This window comes from Ambystoma mexicanum, chromosome 11 (genome assembly GCF_040938575.1).
Source record: "Ambystoma mexicanum isolate Mex_15411 chromosome 11, UKY_AmexF1_1, whole genome shotgun sequence".
Classification (NCBI taxonomy): Eukaryota; Metazoa; Chordata; class Amphibia; order Caudata; family Ambystomatidae; genus Ambystoma; species Ambystoma mexicanum.
The window spans coordinates 57212837-57235770 of record NC_090934.1 but is presented as its reverse complement, the minus strand read 5'-3'; the positions used below and the strand labels follow the sequence as shown (position 1 = coordinate 57235770).

The window sequence follows — 22934 nt, the reverse complement described above, 5'->3', positions numbered from 1 at the left end:
GACCCAAACTGTACACTAGTAAAAGCCAGAAACAGGAAGCAGAAGTATTGCCCTGGCTCCTGGGCCTCAGGGCCTTCTTATCCACGAGCCCTGGGCCCCGGGTCACTGATAGGAACTCCCCCCTCCTTGCACGTGATGAGATAGCAGAATTGTTTTTCACACTCGTGGATTTTGAGGCCTGAAACTCTGTTTCTGCTGAATTCCACAATGCATCCGGCCTTGACAAGGTGCACGCACGCGCTCACCCTGGGGATTCTGGAGTGCTTCTGGTGCTGCCCACCGATTGGCTGGCTCATCCTTGAAGCGTTGTGACACTGTAATTAGAACGGATTCTCAGTTCGTCTAGAAGCCCTTGCAGAGGACAAGGTCGCGGATATTCTCGGTCTTGTGGCTCAGCACTTCCTGCGCTTCCTTTCCGGGTTTCCGGCTCCACACCCGCTTATCCGGGCGGGGAAGCAACGCTTGGATTTTAGTCTGTGAGGCTGCCCGTCTGGCCCGTAATCTCTGCCTTTGAGAGCAGCAAGGACGCTGAAGCAGCCACAGTAGGGTGGCCAGATTTAAAAAGTAAAAAACCGGGACAGTGCAACTAAAATAAATGTAGGACTAACTCTTGAAAGTGGCACTACACTTCAGCAGGTTGGAGGAGAAGGGGGTTTAAGTGTTACTGTTCAAAGAAACACATATTATAATTAATTTATCACAAACGAACACTCTCTTAAATTGTAAAATGCAGCATTTCCTCTGTGTGAGTTTGTGCATTCCTGTCTGCCAGCCATGAAGACCTACTACCAAAAACCGGGACCACCGCAGTTTCCAATGGGAACATAATCTTGAGAATGGGGGACAGGGCACCAAATACCGGCACAGCCCCGGCAAAACCGGGACATCTGGTCACCCTAAGTCAAAGGGTGGACTGGCCTATAGGGCACTCTGAAGATTTCCCGATAGGCCTCTGCACCGTGGGCTTCTTTTGTGTGGTTACCTGTTTTATTTCTAAATGTCCTCACAGCAAAAGGGTTGGACTTGCTGAAAATGTGCAATACGGGGCCACTTTGAACATTATTTCCAGGGCCTCTTTTGGTTCCCAGTCCACCCCTGCAGCGCCCCTGGCCACCACAACTACGTAGGTCGCTGCCGCCGGAGCACAACAGCTGGATATCAATCCTTTAGGCAGAAAGCCTCCATGAGTGCTTTTTGATCACAACAGCTGGATATCAATCCTTTAGGCAGAAAGCCTCCATGAGTGCTTTTTCATCACGTTTCTGGTTTTGAGACTTGTTTTTATCGCTGTCAGCTTTCATCTCAAGCCTGAGCGAGCCTGTGGATCTGTGATTCTGTGCTTTGAGTCCCTATGAACCCCAAGGCGCGGGTACCCTAGAGGTGGCACTTAGTTTCTCAGAGAGAGAGCACCCTCTCTCTGTTGGTCATGTGGCCGGGCCGCTGGCAGATTTTTTGATGACTGTGCAATATGGTTCCACTTACTGAACTCCATTTGACCTGGTTGGGTCCTTTTTGACCCCCTCACTAATTCATGAAAATGGAGGTTGTAGTAGTTGCCCTGAAGACCCGAAGGGGCGCATGAAAAGCCCCTGCCCCTCTTTATGTAAGTAAGAGGTGATGTATGTCTATTGCTCGAAAAAAAAAAGCTTCTCACTTTTTTTTTTCTTTTTTTTCTCCATTTTTTTACCACAGTATGTGGGGAGAGACCCCCCAAGATTCCATTACTATCTCCCGCCACCCCACCAATATTGCCTAACCCCAACCCATCATAATATTTGAGGGAACCAAAAAGGTGCAAAATAAATGAGGGCAGTTTTTGGTCAAGCAATAGCCCCGATACTGGGAGGCGGGGACCATCTTTAGTCACAGTGTCTGTCCCAGGATTGGATTAGGGGGTTGTAGCCAGTCTTAAACCATTTCTGACTTCCATATGCACCCAGAGCCAGGAACGCCCCACCACTTCCCATCCGCACTGCAGCGCCCATCACCACTCTCCCCCAAAAACTCAAAACATAGCTCTTTTCCCACACCCGATCCAGCCATAACAGCTCCCCTACCATTGTCTATTTTATTGTCATTTCCTGAAAAATAATGTCACTTGTGTTTCACCTCCCACCTTCTGAAATGTTTAAGTTTGCAAGGTGCTCCGAGACCCTCTGGCTAGGGCCAGAATTGGATAAACATTTAAATAAAAGAATGTGCAGATACCTGTCTCGTGCGACGTGGCTTCAGCTCTTTGAGTGAGAGATCTTTCCAGAATGCCAGGGTATGCCGGGAAGGATGGTCTGCCATTGGCTGACCATCCCTCTCTTTGAATTATCCTTGGTGTGGGATTGGGTGCGGTGTTCACTCAGTTGTTCCTGAGGGGGATAAAAAAAGCAGAACCCCTCGGCCACCCACCTTCTCTTCTGCTGGATCTCTGCACCTGCGTCCTGGAAGGCCTCCTACTCAAGGAAGGACCGAAGATTTGCACCACCCTCATCTGGAACATCTGGAAGAATACAACAGTGAAAGTCTGCATCTACAAAGAAGCCCAGAACATCCCACAACAGCGCCCGTTTCCCCAGATTCCGCGAGCACACCTCCCTCACAGCTCCTACCTGAAGAAGCTCATCACTGTGGCCGTATTGATGGACCCAGAAGCTTGGGTACCTTCGCTGCCAGGACCCCAAATACTCTCCGAGCTGAACCTGCCCTAGAATATTTAGCAAAGGATTCCAGACAGGCCATCTTCTTCCATCTCTCCTCACCTGAGAAGCTCCAGAGGCTGCGTTGCCTCAAAGCACCGGCAAGCACAAACTGCAGCCCACTTGCATTGTTGGTCCTCTGGCTCCGAACCCGTGACCCGGAAATCTCCAAATCTAGACTCATTAGCTTGGCCAAGTGTTCGGGATCTCAGGTGTATCACCGTGCCCTCACTGAGGTCTACGGTGCTCTCTGAACACCTAAGGAAGCGCGCTCCTCTAGAACCCACCCACCGCATCCGGCAGGACTTATCAATCAGTTCCAGGGTTTTGCTCTTCTGACTCCGCAGTGCTTCTGGGGCATTGGCTGTCCGGGGAGTAGCCTAGGGTGGCACGCCCTACACCTGGAATCTAATTGGCCACCCCATGTGCCACCCATTATCATAAATTATGATCGTTATCCGTGTTTGCACTCGTACTTCATGCCACCCCGGCATTAATCAGGGCCCCACTTGGGTCACCGCAGCCAAAAGAGTCTAGACCCGCCTCTGTACTGGGGGGTCATTTTGTATTTTTCTTTCTTCATATGCCGCCTCTTCTTCATCACCACATATTCCCACACATAGGGTCTCGCTCCAACGGAACTTCAGGAACTGTTCCTTGGGGGAACTTTCGAGCAGAGCAAACCCTCTCCAACCAAAAGCTACCCCTATTCACAATACTGGTCTCACTTGGTCTCTTGTGAACTTGCTGGCCTGAACCAAAACGCTCTGGCATGCCCCTGCCTGCTGTTTCTTCTAAAACAACACATGTTTCTAATGGATACTTACCTGATACATTGTGTCCTTTCACCTTCAGCTTCCTGTTAGTGTGTTGCTTTTTTCTTTGCCCTTTCTTAGTATTAAGACTATATATATTTTTTTATACAGATATATTTTCTGGACCTTCTCTTATTTGATACTGTGGAGTTTACATGTGATCCCCTCCCCCCCGCCCCTACACACTCCACCTCCTTTGAGGTAGGCCAGGGCGCCTCAGTAGGAGTACTTCTTAGAGAGCCTGGGGCACTAGAGAGAATCACTAGTAGACCCCAGGTTGGATCAGGGCATAAAAGTGCCTCGGGCACCAATGAAAAAGTGGGCCACACTTGCAAATGGCAATTCATTCCTTTTGTGACACAGTGGAATAGTACCCAGGGGAGTTTCTTGATAAAATGTGAGGCAAGTTGTGCATTTTAAATAATATTTACCCAGTGACTCTGGTCAAAACTACTAGCAGCATAGTGAAGTGACTTATCAAACTAGCCCACAAGTGGCCCACTTTGACCCAAGAATTGGCACGCAATAGCATTTTGCATTTTTGGTTTAGGCATTGCCCTATTGTCCTATAGGCCAGTCCGAGCCTGGTAGTACCTGACTCAGGAGGCTGTACTTGAGGACCCTCACCACAGGGCCTTATGCCTAATCTCCCTAACACTAGCCCCCTCTGAGACTTCCAGGCGAGCAGGAAATATCCTAGGCACATTGTGAGCTGATGCAATGTGCTTTATCCCAAGCTCTGAAAAAAGCCCCACATGTGTGCAAACACCTCCAGTCACCACATATTCAACTGCATGCACGGATGCACGTGACTGATAGGAAGGCCTGTGGGTGCGTGCACTTCACAGGTGTGACTGAAGATCAAAACCCAGGGTGTCATGCAGCAGCGGTCAGAAGCCACACAACAATCAAGACTCACAGTGTGGCTGTGCCACAGTCAGATACATATATAGGGTCTATTTACACAACGTAGACATGCGTGCACACCGATGTGTGGTGTGCATAAGGACACTTTTACTAGGTGGAAGGATGGAGCTGGTGAGTTCCAAGGAATTACTCAGCACTTTAGAAAAGCATGTATAGCGATACAGAGGGTGCCAACCGGGTCACCCTCAAAGCAATAGGAGCCCAAGGTTATGTGGAAACAGGATTAAAGGATCATTTGACTGGGCACCTCAGGAGGGTCTCTTCTGACTTAAGGACATTTGCTCGATTTAGGAGCTCCCAAATTTCTGCTTCAAACATTCCAAAGACTTACAAATGAGCCCGCTCCCTTTCCGCCATCGCGCAGTGACATCATCAGATCCCCCAGAGTTGCGGCCTCTTCTTTGCTAAGATGTCTTCCTTCCTGTGATCTTTTCATCGGCTCCCTTTGGGAAAACGTGTCCAGATCCCTGGATCATACAGAGATTTAGGGACCATCTTGGACCAGCGTTCCATGGATCTAAGTTTACTCCACCCATCCGTAAAAGACCACTACCATTCAGCATGGAAAGACTTGTAAGGGTACCGCGATTTAGTCGGGCATGTTCCTTCTCATGCCAGAGCCTGGCTATCTCTCCCCGGAAATGTCTGACTCACAGTTTCCTTTCTTTAAGGTCCTTTGTTTGCGGGCCCCTGTCACCCGGAAACTCTGGTTCCAGCCTTTGGCTTTCTTTGTAGAAACTTGTGTATTATTCTATTTGTGATCCAATATTTTTAATTGGCAGCATTTATTTTTTGGCTAGACCAGGTCAGACATTACCCCACAGAGACAAGAATCCATAGCAGCACCCCAAATTTGAGTTGACTTCTGCAGAGAATTTACAGGGAACTCAACGGATTAAGTAGGAAGAAGGCTTTCTTATCCATCGTATCCTGATAGAGGCAGCGTGGACTCGCCCCCTCATCAACTCACCCACAGAAGATGGTTTCATCCTTTCATCTACTCAAAATATCCACCGGCCTCCCCCAATGACCCTGTAAGCTGCCCACCAATCCTACCTCATTCTTCACTGAGCATATCCTCAAGAATTGTATCTACCAACAGCTTCAGTGACACATGAGAACCAACAACCTTTCTGAATAAGTCCCAACCAGGGTTCAGACCATTGAGGGTACAGGACCTAAGGTCTCCATGCTGAAAAACACAGCTGACGCTGACACAGCAAGTGCACTCATGCAAACAGACATCTCTGCTGCGTTCAACACTACCAGCCATGACATTCTGATAACAAGATTGTACGACATTTGATTAAAAAGAGCCAGCCCAACCCCATCCCGACCCATTGTAACCCTTCTTACCCTACTACCCTATATATATTTATTTAATATTTTCAGAGTTTTTTGGTATTATTGTTGGTGATGGAATATAGCACTCTGAAACGTTTTCGGTAAATTGACTGGGTTCCTAAAAAGTTTGGAAGATATTTGATTAAGAAGAGCCATATTATAGTTGACCATCTTGTTACTAACACGTGGGACAGAACCCACAAACATTGGCCCTTTCAGGTCACTTACCCTTCCCCCCTTTCTTGGAACTCATTGGTAACTAATATTGCGCATGTTTGAACCATGAAGATGGCGACCATATCCTCTACTAACTTACAAACCCCACTAAATTAACTACCTCATGAGTAACGATGTATAGACGAAGGCAAGAAGAGTGAAACTTAACCAAGCCTGCATTGATGGCATTCCGTGTCACAACTCCAAACCTCATGCCAATCCCATGGCCTGAAGAAATGGAAGCCTGTCGACATCCAACGGTAATGGTCATGAACCTACACTCCCAGAGGACCATGGCCTCACACTCAAACCACATATAAAAGCCACTATCAGAAGCTGCTCCTTTGAACTCCAGACTATATGTCTCAGCATACGTTACCAGACCTTCCCACAAAGAACCATGGCGGCCAACTCCTGTGTGCTGTTCAGATGAGATTATGCTAACTGCTTCTAGCTGGGACTCCCTCAAAGTGCCAAAAATGTGGCGGCAAGGCTCCTTAAGAGAGTCCAAAGATGGAAACATGTCATCCTATTCCTCTGAACCTCCACCGGCTCAGGAACATGCAGTAAACAATTCCAAACCCTAAGCATCAAATCATTCCTCGAGGGTCGTCTTATGAAAGTCTTTTCTGACTCTGCGAGCGCTACCCCCACCACTATCCATTGCGGCGTCCCACAAGGGTCCTGCACTGCCCCCACCTTATACAACCTCTTCACCCTCCCACTGTTCAATGACCTGGACCATCGCCACATAGCCTACACCAACTATGCTGACGATACACAAGTCCCGCTCCCTCTCACAGGGGTCTATGAACAAGACGCAGAGGCATTAACCAAGATCTATACAGCCATCCAAACCTGGATGGCAGCTAACGACCTCTGCTTAAACGTGGACAAAACAGAGATCCTACTAGTTGGCACCAAAGAAACACTAAACAAACTCCCTCTGCGGTACAAATCCTTTAACATAGACAACTCCACCATCACAGTCTCCACTGCAGTAAAAACGCTAGGAGTATACCCTGACTCCACTCTCTCCATGACACGGCAAGTCAATGCCATAGCCTCCTCTGCGGCACTTACCACTAAGGTAATCAATGCCGTTAAACCCTTCATATCCACTAAAAACTGCCTGGCCGTAGCCAGAGCCACAGTAGGTACCAAATTGGACTATTGCAATGCTCTCTTCTTGGGCATGTCTGCACAAAACCTAAGAAAAATGCAAATCACACAAAACAATGCTCTAAGAGCAGCCCTAAGCATCCCTAAAAGGGAGCACATCTCCCAAGCCAGAAAAGAAGCCCACTGGTTACCAATAAAAGAACGCATGCTATTCAAATCCATGGCCATCACCCACAGATGCCTTTCCGCCAAGGCTCCGCCTATCTTTCTGAAAGAATCACCCTTAACACATACACTAGACCCACTAGGTCACACATGACCAACCAGACCTACGTACCCACATTCAAAAGAAGCAAAGCCAGAGGGTCTAGCTTTCAACACCTAGCACCTAAAAACTGGAACGCACTCCCCACCGCGCTAAGGAACGAAAACTCATACTATACCTTCTGCAGAGTACTCAAAACCATGTTGTTTAACTAGCTCCACCTTACCTATCCGACTGTATTTTCACAACTGTATGTAAATAAGCACAACTGTATGTAAATATGCAAATATGCTCTGCACTGTATCTATGTATACATCATGTATGCCTGCAACAAGTAAGATTGCTTTCAGCTCCACGATGCCCCTGTGCAGATGTGCGCTATACAAATCCAAATAAATAAAATAAATAAATAAATAATTCACCCTCTTTGCCTCCCAGCGCAGGGCCCAGAAACCACAGCGAGGCTATTTCTCCATTACAAACTAAGCACAACACTATGGTACAGTAACGCAGTCTTGGAAACCATGCAAAGTGGAGTCTCATCCTTCTCTTTCCTCTTAACCAAGCTCTAGAACTCTCTCCTTGATGTCTGCACACAGAGGCAAGTGAAATAACTCTCAGAAAATACCTGAAAAGCTGGATATTCAAATGAGACAGGCCAATAAAGACCACCACACACCTAAGCATCGCAGACCAGCCTCAAGCAACACACATGTCAATCTCTCCGACATCCACCTGCTGTCGCGGAATTGCAACCACTATTGCCATTCACCTCAGACCTTTAACATCATCAATAAAACCCTCATTCTCAGACACAAAGATTTGGTTCTATGTCATTTCATCGACGGGTGTAATTTCGATGGGTTGTTTTACAAGTATTTTTTACCGAAAAGACTCATTGAAATTGATTTATTTTTTATTTTTGGGGGGTTCCCCCTCAATCTCCCATCCCCTATTATTTTTTTTACTATTTCTGATGCCCCCACCACCTATAAACACTATCCCAACCCCCCACTGAGTTTTTTCAGTAAAAAATACTCGTAAAAAAACCCATTGAAATTACACCTGTCGATGAAAGAATGCTTGTCTGAAGAACGTCCAGAACAGCAAGCTTGAGAACCTGGACTAAACAGAAGCAAGGCCCCTCCTTTCTATCCTCAGTAACATGCCACACACCTGCCCACGATTAAACAGAGCTTACAGTGAATTGGAAAACCTCACACCCGGTAGCAAACACATTGACACAGCAATACCACTGCTCACAACTCCTGTTCTATCTGACCCTCCGTGCCAGTGGCTAGTTCAGTCTTGAACTGCTTGCCAACATTGACTCGATCTTGGGCTCTGCCCCCTGGATGAAACACCGCCCCAAGTCTCCCCATCACAAGCCACTTAGGTTACGCGGGTCCTTTAGGCCTGCACGCACCAACACCTCACATCTGCTTCCCTCTTTACCTAACGGTAGCCGGTCAGATAACACAGCGAGCTAAGTGCTCGTCCCTGATATATGTGTGCAGCCTGCTGTGGCAGGTTTGAATCCCGGCAGGGTCAACTCAGCCTTTTATCCTTTCACGGTCGATGAAATGAGTACCACGCTCTGGGAAAATAATGTCTTCTGTTAGTTCAGTGCTCTGAGACCTCTGGGTGTGTAGCGCTATATAAGAAATACATTATTAATTATGAACAATCCACATACTTCTTTTCTTGCGGGGCCACAACCAACGAGACACGCAGAATTTCAGAGATTTGCAATATAGAAAACCCCTTTATATGAAAGTTCTATCGATGTGCTATGGATTATCATGAAAGCTCCCAATGAGCCGTGAGTGCACAACACCTGATACGAAATGTAACAGTTGTGCCCGTGATAGATGCCGACAAAAACGATAAGTGTTTGCGCCGGCGCCCCCCGTCACTCAGCCGCCTTCTAATATTCGGACTCAATTGGGCCTGCTGACGTCAGCGGAGTGACAGATGTCGCAGCCCTTTCATCCCCACACCTGAGTCCTCAGGCTGTCCGAACGAGTACGTACAGTTCCTGGTTATAAATAATGTAACATTTTGGTGAGTTTTCTATAAATTAACCTCCGGGCCCAGAGTGCATTATGTACTTAGTGATTCAAGCATAGACCCCTTTTATCACAGGAGTATGTGTCAAATATAAAGTATATGGTCGTTCTTAGGTTCCCAGAATGCTCTCTGATTTTCTCCAGGACTGATAGGAGCGTTTGGAAAGAGTGCAATGGTAGTGTAGCAGACTCTGAATTTTACACTGATACGCTCTAAAAAAAGAATGCATATTGTTAGTCTATGTTTTTTATGATTGTGTTGCTCAGTAAAAATAGTGTAATGCTCATATTATGACTACCATTTGAAATGAAAGTCATCTTTATTAAGGAACATTGCACTCTTTTAAAAAGAGACAGTTTACAATGTTGCAGCAATTTAATAATTTCCTTTTTTTAAATATCTTTTTTTTGTTGCCTAGAATCTAAACCATTTCGTCTCAGAACAATGTCATACACAGATTAAAGCCCTCAATATCTTTCTTCTGCTCTTCCTCTGCTCCCTCGCAAGATGTGTTAGAATCCCAGGACCCCCAAGAGAGCCCCGTCTCCTCTGCCCTCAGTGTGAGGGCAACATTCCTGCAGGACGCATGGGATGCCAATGTTTGCGTTCAAAAGCCTGCTCTGTCCCCGCCTAGGGGGAGGCCGTTGCTGCTGCTCTTCTACTTTTAACAATTAAAAAAAAACACACAGCAGCCACTTCCCCTTCCCCCCTCCTTCCAGATATCTGTGTCTTCTGTGTGCTGGTGGCACTACTCTCAGTAACAGCTGGGGTGTTTCTTCCAAACACACTCCCCACAACGGGACTCCCCCACAGAGATCAAGAGAGAGAGAGGGGGAGGGAGAGAAAGAGAGGGATAGTGAGAAAGGCGGAGACAGAGACGTCGAGCGAGAGAGATACGAACTTTGAAAGAGAGCGAGAGAGCAGAAAGAGAGAGAGAGAGAGAAAGGCAGAGGAGAGGGGATGAGAGAGAGAGCAAGAGAGAGCAAGAGCGAGAGACGGATTAGCGACTGCTAAACCAGGCAGAGCTAGTACATTTTGTTGACGGAATGCCGAAAACCAGTCCAAGGCAACGTCTAGATGTTCTCATGAATAACTGGGGCAAATGGCAATAACAGAGTACGTCACGTGGCATCTTTCACCCAAACCCCTCATTCAATGTCATGCGTGCTACATTTACCCAGCCCTGCGCTTTTGGTCAACAAGACTTGTTTAGTCAACAAGTGCTGGTGTTTAAAAGCCAGGAGTGGCGCGAGGCATCGCTCGTGATGTAGGGCCCCGTGTATGCCCGGGCTTCCAGTCTCCAATCACCTCTGGTTTCCACCTGAGTTCCCAGCAGCTCAGATTGTTGCGCGATTGTGTGTGGAGGGCGGCCAATTCCTTGTGCAAGCGAACAGGAGGTAGGAATGCGGAAGGTGGGCACAGGCAGAGTTAAAGGTCAGCTGCCAGCCGCGTGTGCCACTCCCAGCACACGGTCTGTCTGGACGCCCTGGAAAAAGGCACAACGCCATGCTCATGGACGGCATAGAGACCTTTCAACCTTTTCAGTTGAACGCGGCCGGAGACTCAGTCGGCCCCAGCAACTGTTCCCATGTTGCTAGTCAGCAGTCTTATAACACAGCAATATATTCCTTTCTATATTACTTTTGTTCGAGGCTTAAAATGTGCGCTTTGAGCACTTGCATTACAGGCTGCCTTTACTGGAGCCCTTCCCGCTGGTATATAGAAATGCTCTTGGCACCTCGTTGCTGTTTAACATCGGTTTCTCTGCATCATCACTTGCTGACAAAGACGGATGTATAGCTTTTCAGTGGGCATTTAGTGTTGCAGCTCCCTGCTGGCTGGTCGCCTCATGATAATCGGCAGCTATTAACCCCTGGCTCTATTTCTATAATGTATGCAGCCCAGGGGCACCTTAGACTGTTTTCTTCTAAGCAAAAAGGGGGTGGGCAACGATCATGTTGAAGTGGGCAATACGCACCTGCAGCCGTGCATGGCCATATGCCACCGGGGACTTTGTGAAGTCCGCCTTGGACCTCATCAACCTTGAGGGCTCTGGCGGGGAAAGGGGGGTGCGGGAGAGGCACACGCCTGTCCGGAATGAGCTGGTGCTGTTTGCACAGCCCGGGCTCTGCCCAGCTCACCTTGCACACGTGGGCAGTACTGTTTGTGGAGCGTGCTGCAGTGATGCACCATCAGTGCACAGGGCATTATTTAATGTACATTTCCGAGGCGGGGGCCGTCCCAACAGCCCCCACCATAAGAGCAGGACTTCTCGTCTGTCGTGAAGTGAAACTCACATATCACGATACAAAATGAAAAGGTCCTGTCGAACTAACACCAGGCAAAAGGCTGGCAGGCGCTGTGCCAGGCGTAGAAGTGGCTTTTTCCATGACTGTAGTGGAGGGCTGGCAATAGCATTAACTGGGACAAGGTGTTGGTAGGAGCTTTGCCAAGTATAGTACAGCTGGCATTAGAACGGACAGATGTCAGTAGGCAGGACGTGGGGCCTGCATCATCTCTGGCAAGGGCCAGGATGCAGAGCAAGCATTGGCCCTGACACGGGGCAGGAGTCAGAGCAAGCATTGGCACTGTCAAGGGGCAGCACACAGACAAGGGGTTGGCATAGATGTGTGGCAGTGGCAGGATGCAGGGCTAACATTAGCGCTGGCACGGCGAGAATGCAGAGCAAGCTTTGGCACTGTCAAGTGGCAGGACTCAGACAAAGTATTGTCATTGACACGTGGCAGGATACAGGGACATAAGCATTGTCATGGGCAGAATGCAGAGCAAGCATTAGCACTGCCAAGCGGCACGAGGCAGAGCAAGCATTGGCCCCGAGAAGGCCCAGGATGGAGAGCAAACACTTGATCCTCCAATTGTCCCTCCATCAGTGGTGGAAATATAAAACCATTAAAGGGGGACCCCACAAGGGCCGCCGTGGGGGTAGAGTTTGATGGTAGGGACGGAGTGCCCAGGGGGCGGAGTTCTGAGGAGGCAGAGCTGGCAGCTGGACCCCACTCAAAAGGAAATATTCAAAATCATATTTAAAAAATGGTGCAATTTCTGTCATGCTGCTTCTTTCCAAACTCCACACTGTACATCCATTCCACTTGAAATCACTTCCATGGCAGTGGTGCACCCACGATACTGTTGGTAATGCAGTGCTTTTTTAGTCCGTTAAGGGATCCATAGACAAGCTGTACAGTAGAAGGCTTCCAGGGTAGCTCAGCCGGTTGAGAGACCATTGCTGAGATGTTATATATTCAAAACTGGTTGTAAATCGTATGACTTTTTGCAATTTCTTATATAAAAAAAATACAAAAATAAAAATAAAAATAAACAAGTGCTATAAAATGTGTTTGGCCTGGGGATGGGTTGAGCTGGTCGCTTGCTTACAGTCAGGGCGTAGGTGGGTGGGGTGTAGTGAAAATGAAAAGTTGGCATCCATGAACCCACAGTTTGATTTCCTAAAAACTGCTGTCAGCACAACACAAGCATTTATTTGTGATTAACCAGTTTGACAAGCATATAACATCTTTATAAATATAACCTGTGATAAAACACGAAGAGGCACACAAATAACAGAGCATGTGTGGTAGTCCAACAAAAAAACAATTTCAAAGAAAACTAGTGAATGCAAGCAGCATTGTTCAGTTTGGAAAATACTTTTGTTTTTCTATGGAAGTGTGAAATGCACATTTGGAAAACGATAGTGTGCCCAGCATGTAGGTATCCTGCTTTCAAAAGTGATGACCCCCACCCCAGTGATAGTCATGGCCCATTGATTCCTGGGGTGTCTTATTCAGGCCAGAAGAAAGAAAAACAGGCTGAGCCGATAGAGTTGCAGATGCGAGACTGACGGCCGGTGAAAGGAGCACAGCGAAGATTAGATCACTGAGCCCCCAGCTTCCCTAGGCAAAGCTGAGGGCTTGGTATAGCATGGTCAGGGCTGAGGCAGGCTGGGTTCCCATGTCTGGCCAGACATCTGATGCCGGATCTCGGACCCGGCAAGAGCCGGACCATTGGCCAGCGCTGCCCTCCACAATTAACTTCCGGGTTGCCTCCATGACCTTCAATCTGGATTCCGGACATCCAGGGGCACAGAAACTGCTCTCCTGAACACCCGTGAAGACATGCTCGCAAATCTTGACTTTAACTCTCCTGCTGTTCTCTTTCTCTGCAATCTCTCCTCTGCCTTTGACACGGTCAACCATTATATCCTCATTAAACGGCTCTGTGATACCCTCTGCATCATGGACCGGGCACTGGACTGGCTGACCTCTTTCCTCACTAACCTCCCTTCCCAGCTGCAACTGGGCCCTTTCCTCTCTTCCACCTCACTCTCTACCTGCGGTGTCCCCCAGGGCTCTATCCTATCGCTGTGGCTCTTCAATATCTATCTTGCCCCTCTGGCTTACCTGATCGCCTCCTTCTTTCCTCATTTCCAGTGTTATGCTGATGACACAGAGCTTTCCTTCAAACGTCCCTCCACTACCTCCTCCTCCTCCTCTCTCATCCCCAATTGTCTGCTCGCCATCCAGGCATTGTGTGTGGTTAACAATCTCTGTCTCAATGCCAGTAAGACAGAGAACCTTCTTATTGGGACACCTGTGCCCTGCTTTCCTCCCACCCTCTGGTCGCCCTCCTTGATCCCTCTAACCTCACCATCTTGTGAGGCCTAATACCTTGCAGCCATCTTCGACTCAAAAGATCTTGCCAAGAAGACCCACGTTCAGCTGCACCTCCTCAGAGGCATTCTCCCTTTCCTTACCTTGCCCCAGAAGCTCAATGTCCCCAGAGCTCTGGTCTTCTCTAGGCTAGACTACTGAAACAGCCTCTTCCTCAATCTCCCACTCTCCTCCCTACGCACCCTTCAGCTAATGCAGAATAGGGCAGCAAGACTTAACCTTGGCCCTCAAGCCCAGGGACTGTATCTCTCCAGCCCTAAAATCTCTCCACTCGCTCCCGGTGGCCACAAGGATCAAATTCAAGACCCTCTGCAGCATCCACAAGGCTTTATGGGGCATGGGACCACACTTCCTTCAACTTCAGCTCCCTAAATACTTCCCTGCTAGAGCCCTCCGCTCCTCTAACTCCAACTCTCTGCTTGTCAAACGCTCCTCCAAACAGAGAGTGGGGGCAGGCCTCTCTCCTTGGCTGGTACCTCTCTCTGGAACAGCCTCCCTGCCCCTCTCACACTTGAGCCGGACCTCTTTAAGTTCTGGAAACTTCTCAAAACTCTGCTTTTCTCTACCTCTTTCCCTCCTTCCCTTCCCTGCTAACCACTCCATCGCCACAGAGACTGGTGGCCTTGTCCCTCACGAGCCTCACAGGCTAAAATGCCTTCCACCCAGTCTACACCAGACCCATCCCTCAGCACTGCCCTTGCGGGCCCCCTGCCTGGTGACTGGGCAGCCCACCCTTGGGATTCCTGCCCCCTAGAATTTAGTCAGTGGCCTCGCTCCGGCTATCCTTGGCACTTCCCTCCTGGGTTCCCACCAGCACCTACCTATACCTTTCCCCACCAAAACCCCCATGCCTTCCCTCTCTCATGCACTTCTCTTCACTGCACTTGCACGTCTGAATGCCACACGGCCTAGTAGGACCACAATTGTATATTCACTGTTGTTGCCATTGTTATTTGCCCCCTTGCTCCCCCCGCAATTGCCTTGTGGCCCCTAGAAACACCATTTCGTTGTCTAGGCGCTTAAAAAATACTCAATAAATAAATAAATATACCATTGGCACTGTCAAGGTGCAGGGCGTAGAAAAAATATTCATTGATATGTGACAGAATGCAGAGCTAACATTAGCGCTGGCATTGGGAGAATGCAGAGCAAGAATTGTCACTGTCAAGGGACACGAGGCAGAGCAAGCATTGGCCCTGAGAAGGGCCAGGATGCAGAGCAAGCATTGGCTAGGGTGAACAGATAAAAACAAAAATGGGACAGGCCTCAGATTTAGAAGTAGGACTAAAGTAAACACAAAACTGTAGTCTTACTTCTATGTCGCTGGCCTGTTGCGGGTGTGTGTGCTCACAGGCACACTCCTCTCATTGGAGGAGAGAAGCCGAGCAAGGGAAGGGGGCGGAAATGGGGGCGTGAAAAGCATGCACGCCCCCTTTCACGCAGGTATTCAGGATTTTAAAAACGGGTACTGGCAAAAACCCACCCATCCAATACTGGGACAGGGTTTATAAAATTAAAAAACTCCCTGGACCCTGGGATGGAGGGCGATTTCCCGGGACTGTCCTGGGAAAACCGGGACGTCTGGTCACCCTAGCATTGGCACTGTCAAGGGACACGAGGCAGAGCAGGCACTGGCTCCGAGAAGGGCCAGGACGCAGAGCAAGCATTGGCACTGTCAAGGGGCATGAGGTAGAGCAAGCATTGGCATTGATATCTGGCAGGATGCACAACAAGCATTGGCCCTGTCGCAGCACGAGGCAGAGCAAGCATTAGCATTGATATGTGGCAAGATGCAGCACAGGTATTGGCATCCATATGTGGCAGGATGGAGGGACATAAGCACTGGAATGGGAAGAATGCAGGATGCAGAGCAAGCACTGGCATGGGCCAGGATGAAGAGCAAGCACTGGCACGGACATGGGCCAGGATGCAGAGCAAGCACTGGCATGGGCCAGGATGCAGAGCAAGCACTGGCACTGACATGGGCCAGGATGCAGAGCAAGCACTGGCATGGGCCAGGATGCAGAGCAAGCACTGGCACTGACATGGGCCAGGATGCAGAGCAAGCGCTGGCATGGGCCAGGATGCAGAGCAAGCACTGGCACTGACATGGGCCAGGATGCAGAGCAAGCGCTGGCATGGGCCAGGATGCAGAGCAAGCACTGGCACTGACATGGGCCAGGATGCAGAGCAAGCGCTGGCATGGGCCAGGATGCAGAGCAAGCACTGGCACTGACATGGGCCAGGATGCAGAGCAAGCGCTGGCATGGGCCAGGATGAAGAGCAAGCACTGGCACTGACATGGGCCAGGATGCAGAGCAAGCGCTGGCATGGGCCAGGATGAAGAGCAAGCACTGGCACTGACATGGGCCAGGATGCAGAGCAAGCACTGGCATGGGCCAGGATGCAGAGCAAGCACTGGCGCTGACATGGGCCAGGATGCAGAGCGAGCACTGGCATGGGCCAGGATGCAGAGCAAGCACTGGCACTGACATGGGCCAGGATGCAAAGCAAGCGCTGGCATGGGCCAGGATGAAGAGCAAGCACTGGCACTGACATGGGCCAGGATGCAGAGCAAGCACTGGCATGGGCCAGGATGAAGAGCAAGCACTGGCACTGACATGGGCCAGGATGCAGAGCAAGCACTGGCATGGGCCAGGATGAAGAGCAAGCACTGGCATGGGCCAGGATGCAGAGCAAGCACTGGCACTGACATGGGCCAGGATGCAGAGCAAGCACTGGCATGGGCCAGGATGAAGAGCAAGCACACGCATTGACATGGGCCAGGATGCAGAGCAAGCACTGGCATGGGCCAGGATGCAGAGCAAGCACTGGCACTGACATGGGCCAGGATGCAGAGCAAGCGCTGGCATGGGCCAGGATGCAGAGCAAGCACTGGCACTGACATGGGCCAGGATGCAGAGCAAGCACTGGCATGGGCCAGGATGAAGAGCAAGCACTGGCACGGACATGGGCCAGGATGCAGAGCAAGCACTGGCATGGGCCAGGATGCAGAGCAAGCACTGGCACTGGCATGGGCCAGGATGCAGAGCAAGCACTGGCACTGACATGGGCCAGGATGCAGAGCAAGCACTGGCATGGGCCAGGATGAAGAGCAAGCACACACACTGACATGGGCCAGGATGCAGAGCAAGCACTGGCATGGGCCAGGATGCAGAGCAAGCACTGGCACTGACATGGGCCAGGATGCAGAGCAAGCACTGGCATGGGCCAGGATGCAGAGCAAGCACTGGCACTGACATGGGCCAGGATGCAGAGCAAGCACTGGCACTGACATGGGCCAGGATGCAGAGCAAGCACTGGCATGGGCCAGGATGCAGAGCAAGCACTGGCACTGGCATGGGCCAGGATGCAGAGCAAGCACTGGCACTGACATGGGCCAGGATGCAGAGCAAGCACTGGCATGGGCCAGGATGAAGAGCAAGCACACGCACTGACATGGGCCAGGATGCAGAGCAAGCACTGGCATGGGCCAGGATGCAGAGCAAGCACTGGCACTGACATGGGCCAGGATGCAGAGCAAGCACTGGCATGGGCCAGGATGCAGAGGAAGCACTGGCACTGACATGGGCCAGGATGCAGAGCAAGCACTGGCATGGGCTAGGATGCAGAGCAAGCACTGGCACTGACATGGGCCAGGATGCAGAGCAAGCACTGGCATGGGCCAGGATGCAGAGCAAGCACTGGCACTGACATGGGCCAGGATGCAGAGCAAGCACTGGCATGGGCCAGGATGCAGAGCAAGCACTGGCATGGGCATAGGATACAGAGCCAGCATTGTTAATGTTAACCTTAAAGAATATTTATACCGCGCACTATCACCACCGGAGTGTTCCCCTGGGGCTCTGGCAGATCAGAAAGAAAGCAGGGGTCGGTTAGTGTATGTTCGTAGGGAAAAGTTTGGATAAAGAGCAAGGGAGCTGGGATGTGCTGTTGGCAGCTTCAGTTCAGGTAACACTGTTCGCTGAGCTTTTTGGTGTGATATCCGATCGGTGTCTGCTGTGTGTTGTTTTGCAAGGCTGTGTGGTGTGTTTGTTGTTGTGGTGTAGTGAAGTGTATTCGGCTTGCTGTGGTTTATGAGGTATGTTGTGTTTGGTTAGGGCTTGAGAGGTGTATGAAGAGCAGTGAGGATTTAGTAGGATATGTTATTAGCATCGTTGACTAAAGAGACGCACATTCGTGTGTGTGTCTTTCAAGCTTTAGATGACATTTCTTCCTTATAGTGATCTTGTTTCAGCATGACACATGGCTGTCTCTCACCTCTCTGTCCATAAATTGCATTAGTTACTCTCCACAATTCTGTCTTTGTTGTTTCTCAGGCCAGCCCCTACATCCCAGTCTGTGCCTGATGCAAACTGATCCCTGTGGATCTATCTAGTTGTGACCTACACCCAAACCCATAGCTCTATCTGTGTGGGACGCGGTTCAGATTCAGTCCTTACCACCATATCCAGATTGACAGATGGGAATCACCATATCTATGTCTCTGTTGATTTTCGTTGTGTGTGTCGGGTAAGTCATTTCGGATGTGTGTCAATCTCCACAAAGTCTGCTAGGGTTTTGTGTGTGTCAGTCTAGTGCAATCCATCTTTTTACTACTAGCTTGGGTGAGGGTTTCTTAGTGTAATGCTATTGGTCTTGTTTAGGCTGACGGGTTAGCTCATATGGAGGGTGGGTTTGAGGAGGGTTCTCTTATGAGCATGAAGCAATAATTGGATAGTTTGGATGCAAAGTTGCGTCGGGTTGGTGGTTTACACGTGGGGTAATATTGTCATGTCTGTCAGGGGATGCTTGACAATGGGGAAGGTTGATAACCGTGCCTGCTGTTCGTGTCAGCCTGGCTAGCTATTGTTCTGTTCTGATTGGCTAGTTGCTCTTGGTTATTCCTGCCTTGCCTAGTCTCTGTTTGTTTTTGCCAGTGGTCCCCTTCTCTGTTGGTTCTTGCTGTTATCTGTACCGTCACAGGTTTTTGTCGACTGGCTCTCTTTGCATTTTTTGGTTTTATTGTTTCAGTTATTTCCATCTGGTTGCAAGGTCTTGAAGAGCCAGGTTTTCAGTAGTTTTCAGTATTTTAGGTGGTCTTTTGTGTTTCTTATTTCTTTTGGGAGGTTGTTCCGGGCTTTTGCCACCAGGTTCGAGAAAGAGGATCCCCAGGTTTTCTCCTAGCGTATGGCTTCGGTTCTAGATGGATTTCGTTGCTCGATCTAAGGAGTCTCGTTGGCTTGTAGATGGTTATTTTCTTTTGTAGAAATTCTGCTCCCTGGCCGCTGATTGCCCTGTGTGTTATGCACATTGTGTTGAATGTGATAAGTTGTTCGATTAGAAGCCAGTGTAGCATTTTTAGCACTGGTGTGATGTGATGTGGTCTCTACTAGATAACATTAGGAGAAGTTTAGCCACTGCATTTTGGATATGTTGCAGTTTCTTCAGCAGGCATTCCATCATTCTGAGGTTGTTGGCATAGTCGATTCCTGACACGATGAGGACATTCAATGTCAGAGTTTTGTGGGTGAAGGACAGGAATGGTAGGATTCTTTTTGTTGAGGGAAGTAGGAAGAAGCATTCCTTAAATATTGAGTTTACTTGTGTTTCTAGTGTTAGCGCGTTGTCCATTTGGATTCCCAGATTTTTGACTTTGTTTGATGGTGTGGGCGCGGTTCCTAATTCTATCAGCCACAGGATGTAGGTGTGGATCTCTTGGTTTTTGGATATAATCATGATTTCTGTCTTTCCTGGGTTGATTTTTAGGTTGTTGGTGTTCATCCAGTTGTTGATTTCTTTGAGACATTCTCCTAGAGTTGTGGGTTCTTCCTGTGTATCTTTGATTTTGTAGATGATTTGAGTGTCGTCTGTGTAGTTGTGGCACGTAAGATTGTATTTTTTGAAGATCTTGATTAGCGGAGTCTGGTAGAAGTTGAAGTACAGTGGTGATAGTGATGACCCTTGTGGTACACCGCAGTCGTTCACTCCTGGAGCAGATTTTAAGGGCTTTATCCAGACAGTCTCTTTTCTGTTTGTTAGGAATGATTTTATCCAGAGTAGTGCTAAGTCCCTTATACCTATTTCTTCTAATCTCTTGATGAGGGTTTCATGGCGTATTGTGTTGAATGCTGCAGAGAGGTTAAGCAGGATCTGGGCTGAGTCGGAGTCGGTGTTTGTCTTTAGGTCATCCCAGATGGATAGGAGTGCCGATTCATTTCCTCTCGTGGGCCTGAAGCCGACTTGTGCTTGGTACAGCAACTGGTGCATTTCTACGTGCTCTTGGGTTCGTTTGTATATGTAGGTTTCTAGGAGTTTTGCCGGGTAGGGGTGTTTGAGATTGGTCTGTAGCTGGAGTGGTCTTCCACGTCACCACTTGTGTTCTTGTGTGCATTGGCACTGACATGGGCCAGGATCCTGGAATCACATTATTCCTCACACAGCAGAATGTCCATCCTGTGGTACCAGCCGGGGGTGGGAGGCAGTAACTCAACCCCAAGAGCCCTGGGTACACATCGTGCCATGCGCTCGTCTGATCCTTATTTCTTTCTCTCTTTTTTATTTTCCAGGCTGCATCAGAAATGGTCAGAAATATCCCTCTGGAGCAACTTATCGGGACAACTGCAACCTCTGGTAAGCCCCCTGGACCCCTGAATCTATCATGAGGGGCACTAAGGCCCCACCACTGCCTGAGTTCATGCAATGATGTACCCCATCGCATTACCATCCGAGTGCCCACATATTCCCAGAATTCTGTGTGTGCCCTCCATTTAGGAATACACTGGTATGCAGGTTAAGGGTAGAGTTGCCAGTTATTAAAGTACAATGGCACAAGGAATTCATTTAGACACGTGGCTACTATGACTAGCGTTCTGTAGTGTGGAAAAGGGCGTGGGGCCGGGTGCAGCCGCTACACTGTGTGGCTTTGGCTCTGAATGTAATCATGTTTAAAACAAAGGAACGTTTGCTCCGATTGCAATTGCAGCCCCTGCTGTGAGGGTCTTTCTCGAGCAGTCTCTTGTTGCACGGTCGGTTAATGCACGTAGTAGCTACCTGAGAGGTTTGGGGCACATTCCCACCCCTGGATGGATCTGTTAATGTAATTTTGCCGGTAATAAGCTTCAGTGCTGGAAATGGAAATTATTGACTGTGGGATCTCACCAGCGGCAGGTGGGGGAGGGGTTAATATGGGGAAGGCGTTGTAGCGTTATAGGATGGTTTATGGTCTTTCCTTCGAAAATTAACCATCGAAAAGAAAATCCATCGAAATAAAAACCAACAAAAAAATGATTCATCGAAATTACATTTTTTCAATTAAAAGTGCATATCCGTTGAAAACTTTCCATCGAAAATATGGAGAGGTTCGATAGAACCCTAACCTTAAAATCCATTGAAATGTATTCAATGAATATGCATTTCGATGGAAAAGCATTTCGATGGATACATTTCGATGGCTAGTAATTCAATGGTAATTGATTCGATGGAAAGACCTGACACCTTATAGGGTATGACTCAAGAGATATTTCTCACCAACCCCACCATAAATATCCATTTCAGGAAAGTAATTAATATTTTATTAACAACTGTAGACTAGCCCAAGAAAGGAGGAGCATTTCATATAATGTTGCAAGGAAATCAGAAAAGGAGCACAACTTTTAAACATGCAAAGGTGCATTTAAATATTTTCTGCAAGTGCAATATTAACAGTCATAGTCACAAGGATTCTTATCAGAATGAGAAGGCCCACATGTATTCCCAGGTTTAGAACTGTTGTGCAGATGGCAATAATGGCCGGCATCAGCCTTCTATCCCAAGTGTCAATGTTTGCCCTTGCAATGTCCTTGTTTTTAAAAGAACACGTTACCCTCATTGGGTGGAATGTTCCAATAGCGACAATGCCCACCTCCTAGCGTCATTCCCCCGTAGTAACAACTCTGGGCCTTTCATTTGGGCCAAATGCCATTATCGCCTGGTAGTGGCCCTCGGAATATGGCATTATTGGCTATGTGAGACAGCTTACATGCGCAGTGTTGCTTGTGTGAATCCTGGTGATGGGTGGGGGGGGGGGGGGCTCATACGTGCATGATGTTTTTTTTTCTTCTGTTGATGTTTTGGCTTCCTGATGCATTTGTCTCATAATGCTCCCCCTGAGATCGCCAGGTGTTTGAGAAGGTTTTGGTTAGATCTTAGTGAGTGGAGGGTGGATGGGGGAGTACCCGGGCCCAAATCTACCACTATAGGTCAGAGTGAGTGAGTCCGCCACAGGAAAGGGAAGGCTAGCCCAGAGAAGGAGTCTCAGCTGTTTGTTTGGACGCAGACCGAAGACAAATGTCCACTCGGACACAACTAAATGTAAACCTTGCTCCACGCTCAATGTCTGCAACAATTGCCAGCCAATGGACACCGGCACAGCCACGAGACTCTGTACAGAAACGCAGTCCCCTTATGTAGTTATTATGGAACAGCAACATTGATTGTTGCCGTCAACTATGCACAGAAGATAACTCGAGGGCGAGCGATAAGAACCCGTGCCAGACATACACACAGCATGCCCAGGTGCCCGCCATCAGCAGAGCAATGTGGCCCCCTTATCTCAGCCCTCTGCAAGAATGCGGCACCTTGAAGGCCTTCCGAGAAGCTCCTTCCAAGAACTGAACAGAAATGGCGTGAGAAATAGCTCTCTGCTGCTTCGAACACACACAAACATCGAGCTCGTGGCCAGACCAGACGCCATCGCACGCCACTGATGTGAGGAGCTGGACTGCGGCCACCTTCACCACGTCAAGCCTGGTGCCCCCAA

At 48.9% G+C, this 22934-nt stretch overlaps 1 protein-coding gene across 20 annotated transcripts in view; it reads left to right on the top strand.

Annotated features, from left to right (window-relative positions):
• The window catches only part of TINAGL1 (tubulointerstitial nephritis antigen like 1), a 161630-nt gene that overhangs the window by 29475 nt on the left and 109221 nt on the right, over positions 1–22934 (top strand). For all 20 annotated transcript variants that reach the window (XM_069622538.1, XM_069622529.1, XM_069622537.1 and 17 more), the window contains exon 3: positions 20704–20767. In XM_069622538.1, coding sequence (XP_069478639.1) covers positions 20704–20767 — 64 coding nt within the window. The remainder of the gene's footprint in view (positions 1–20703; positions 20768–22934) is intronic.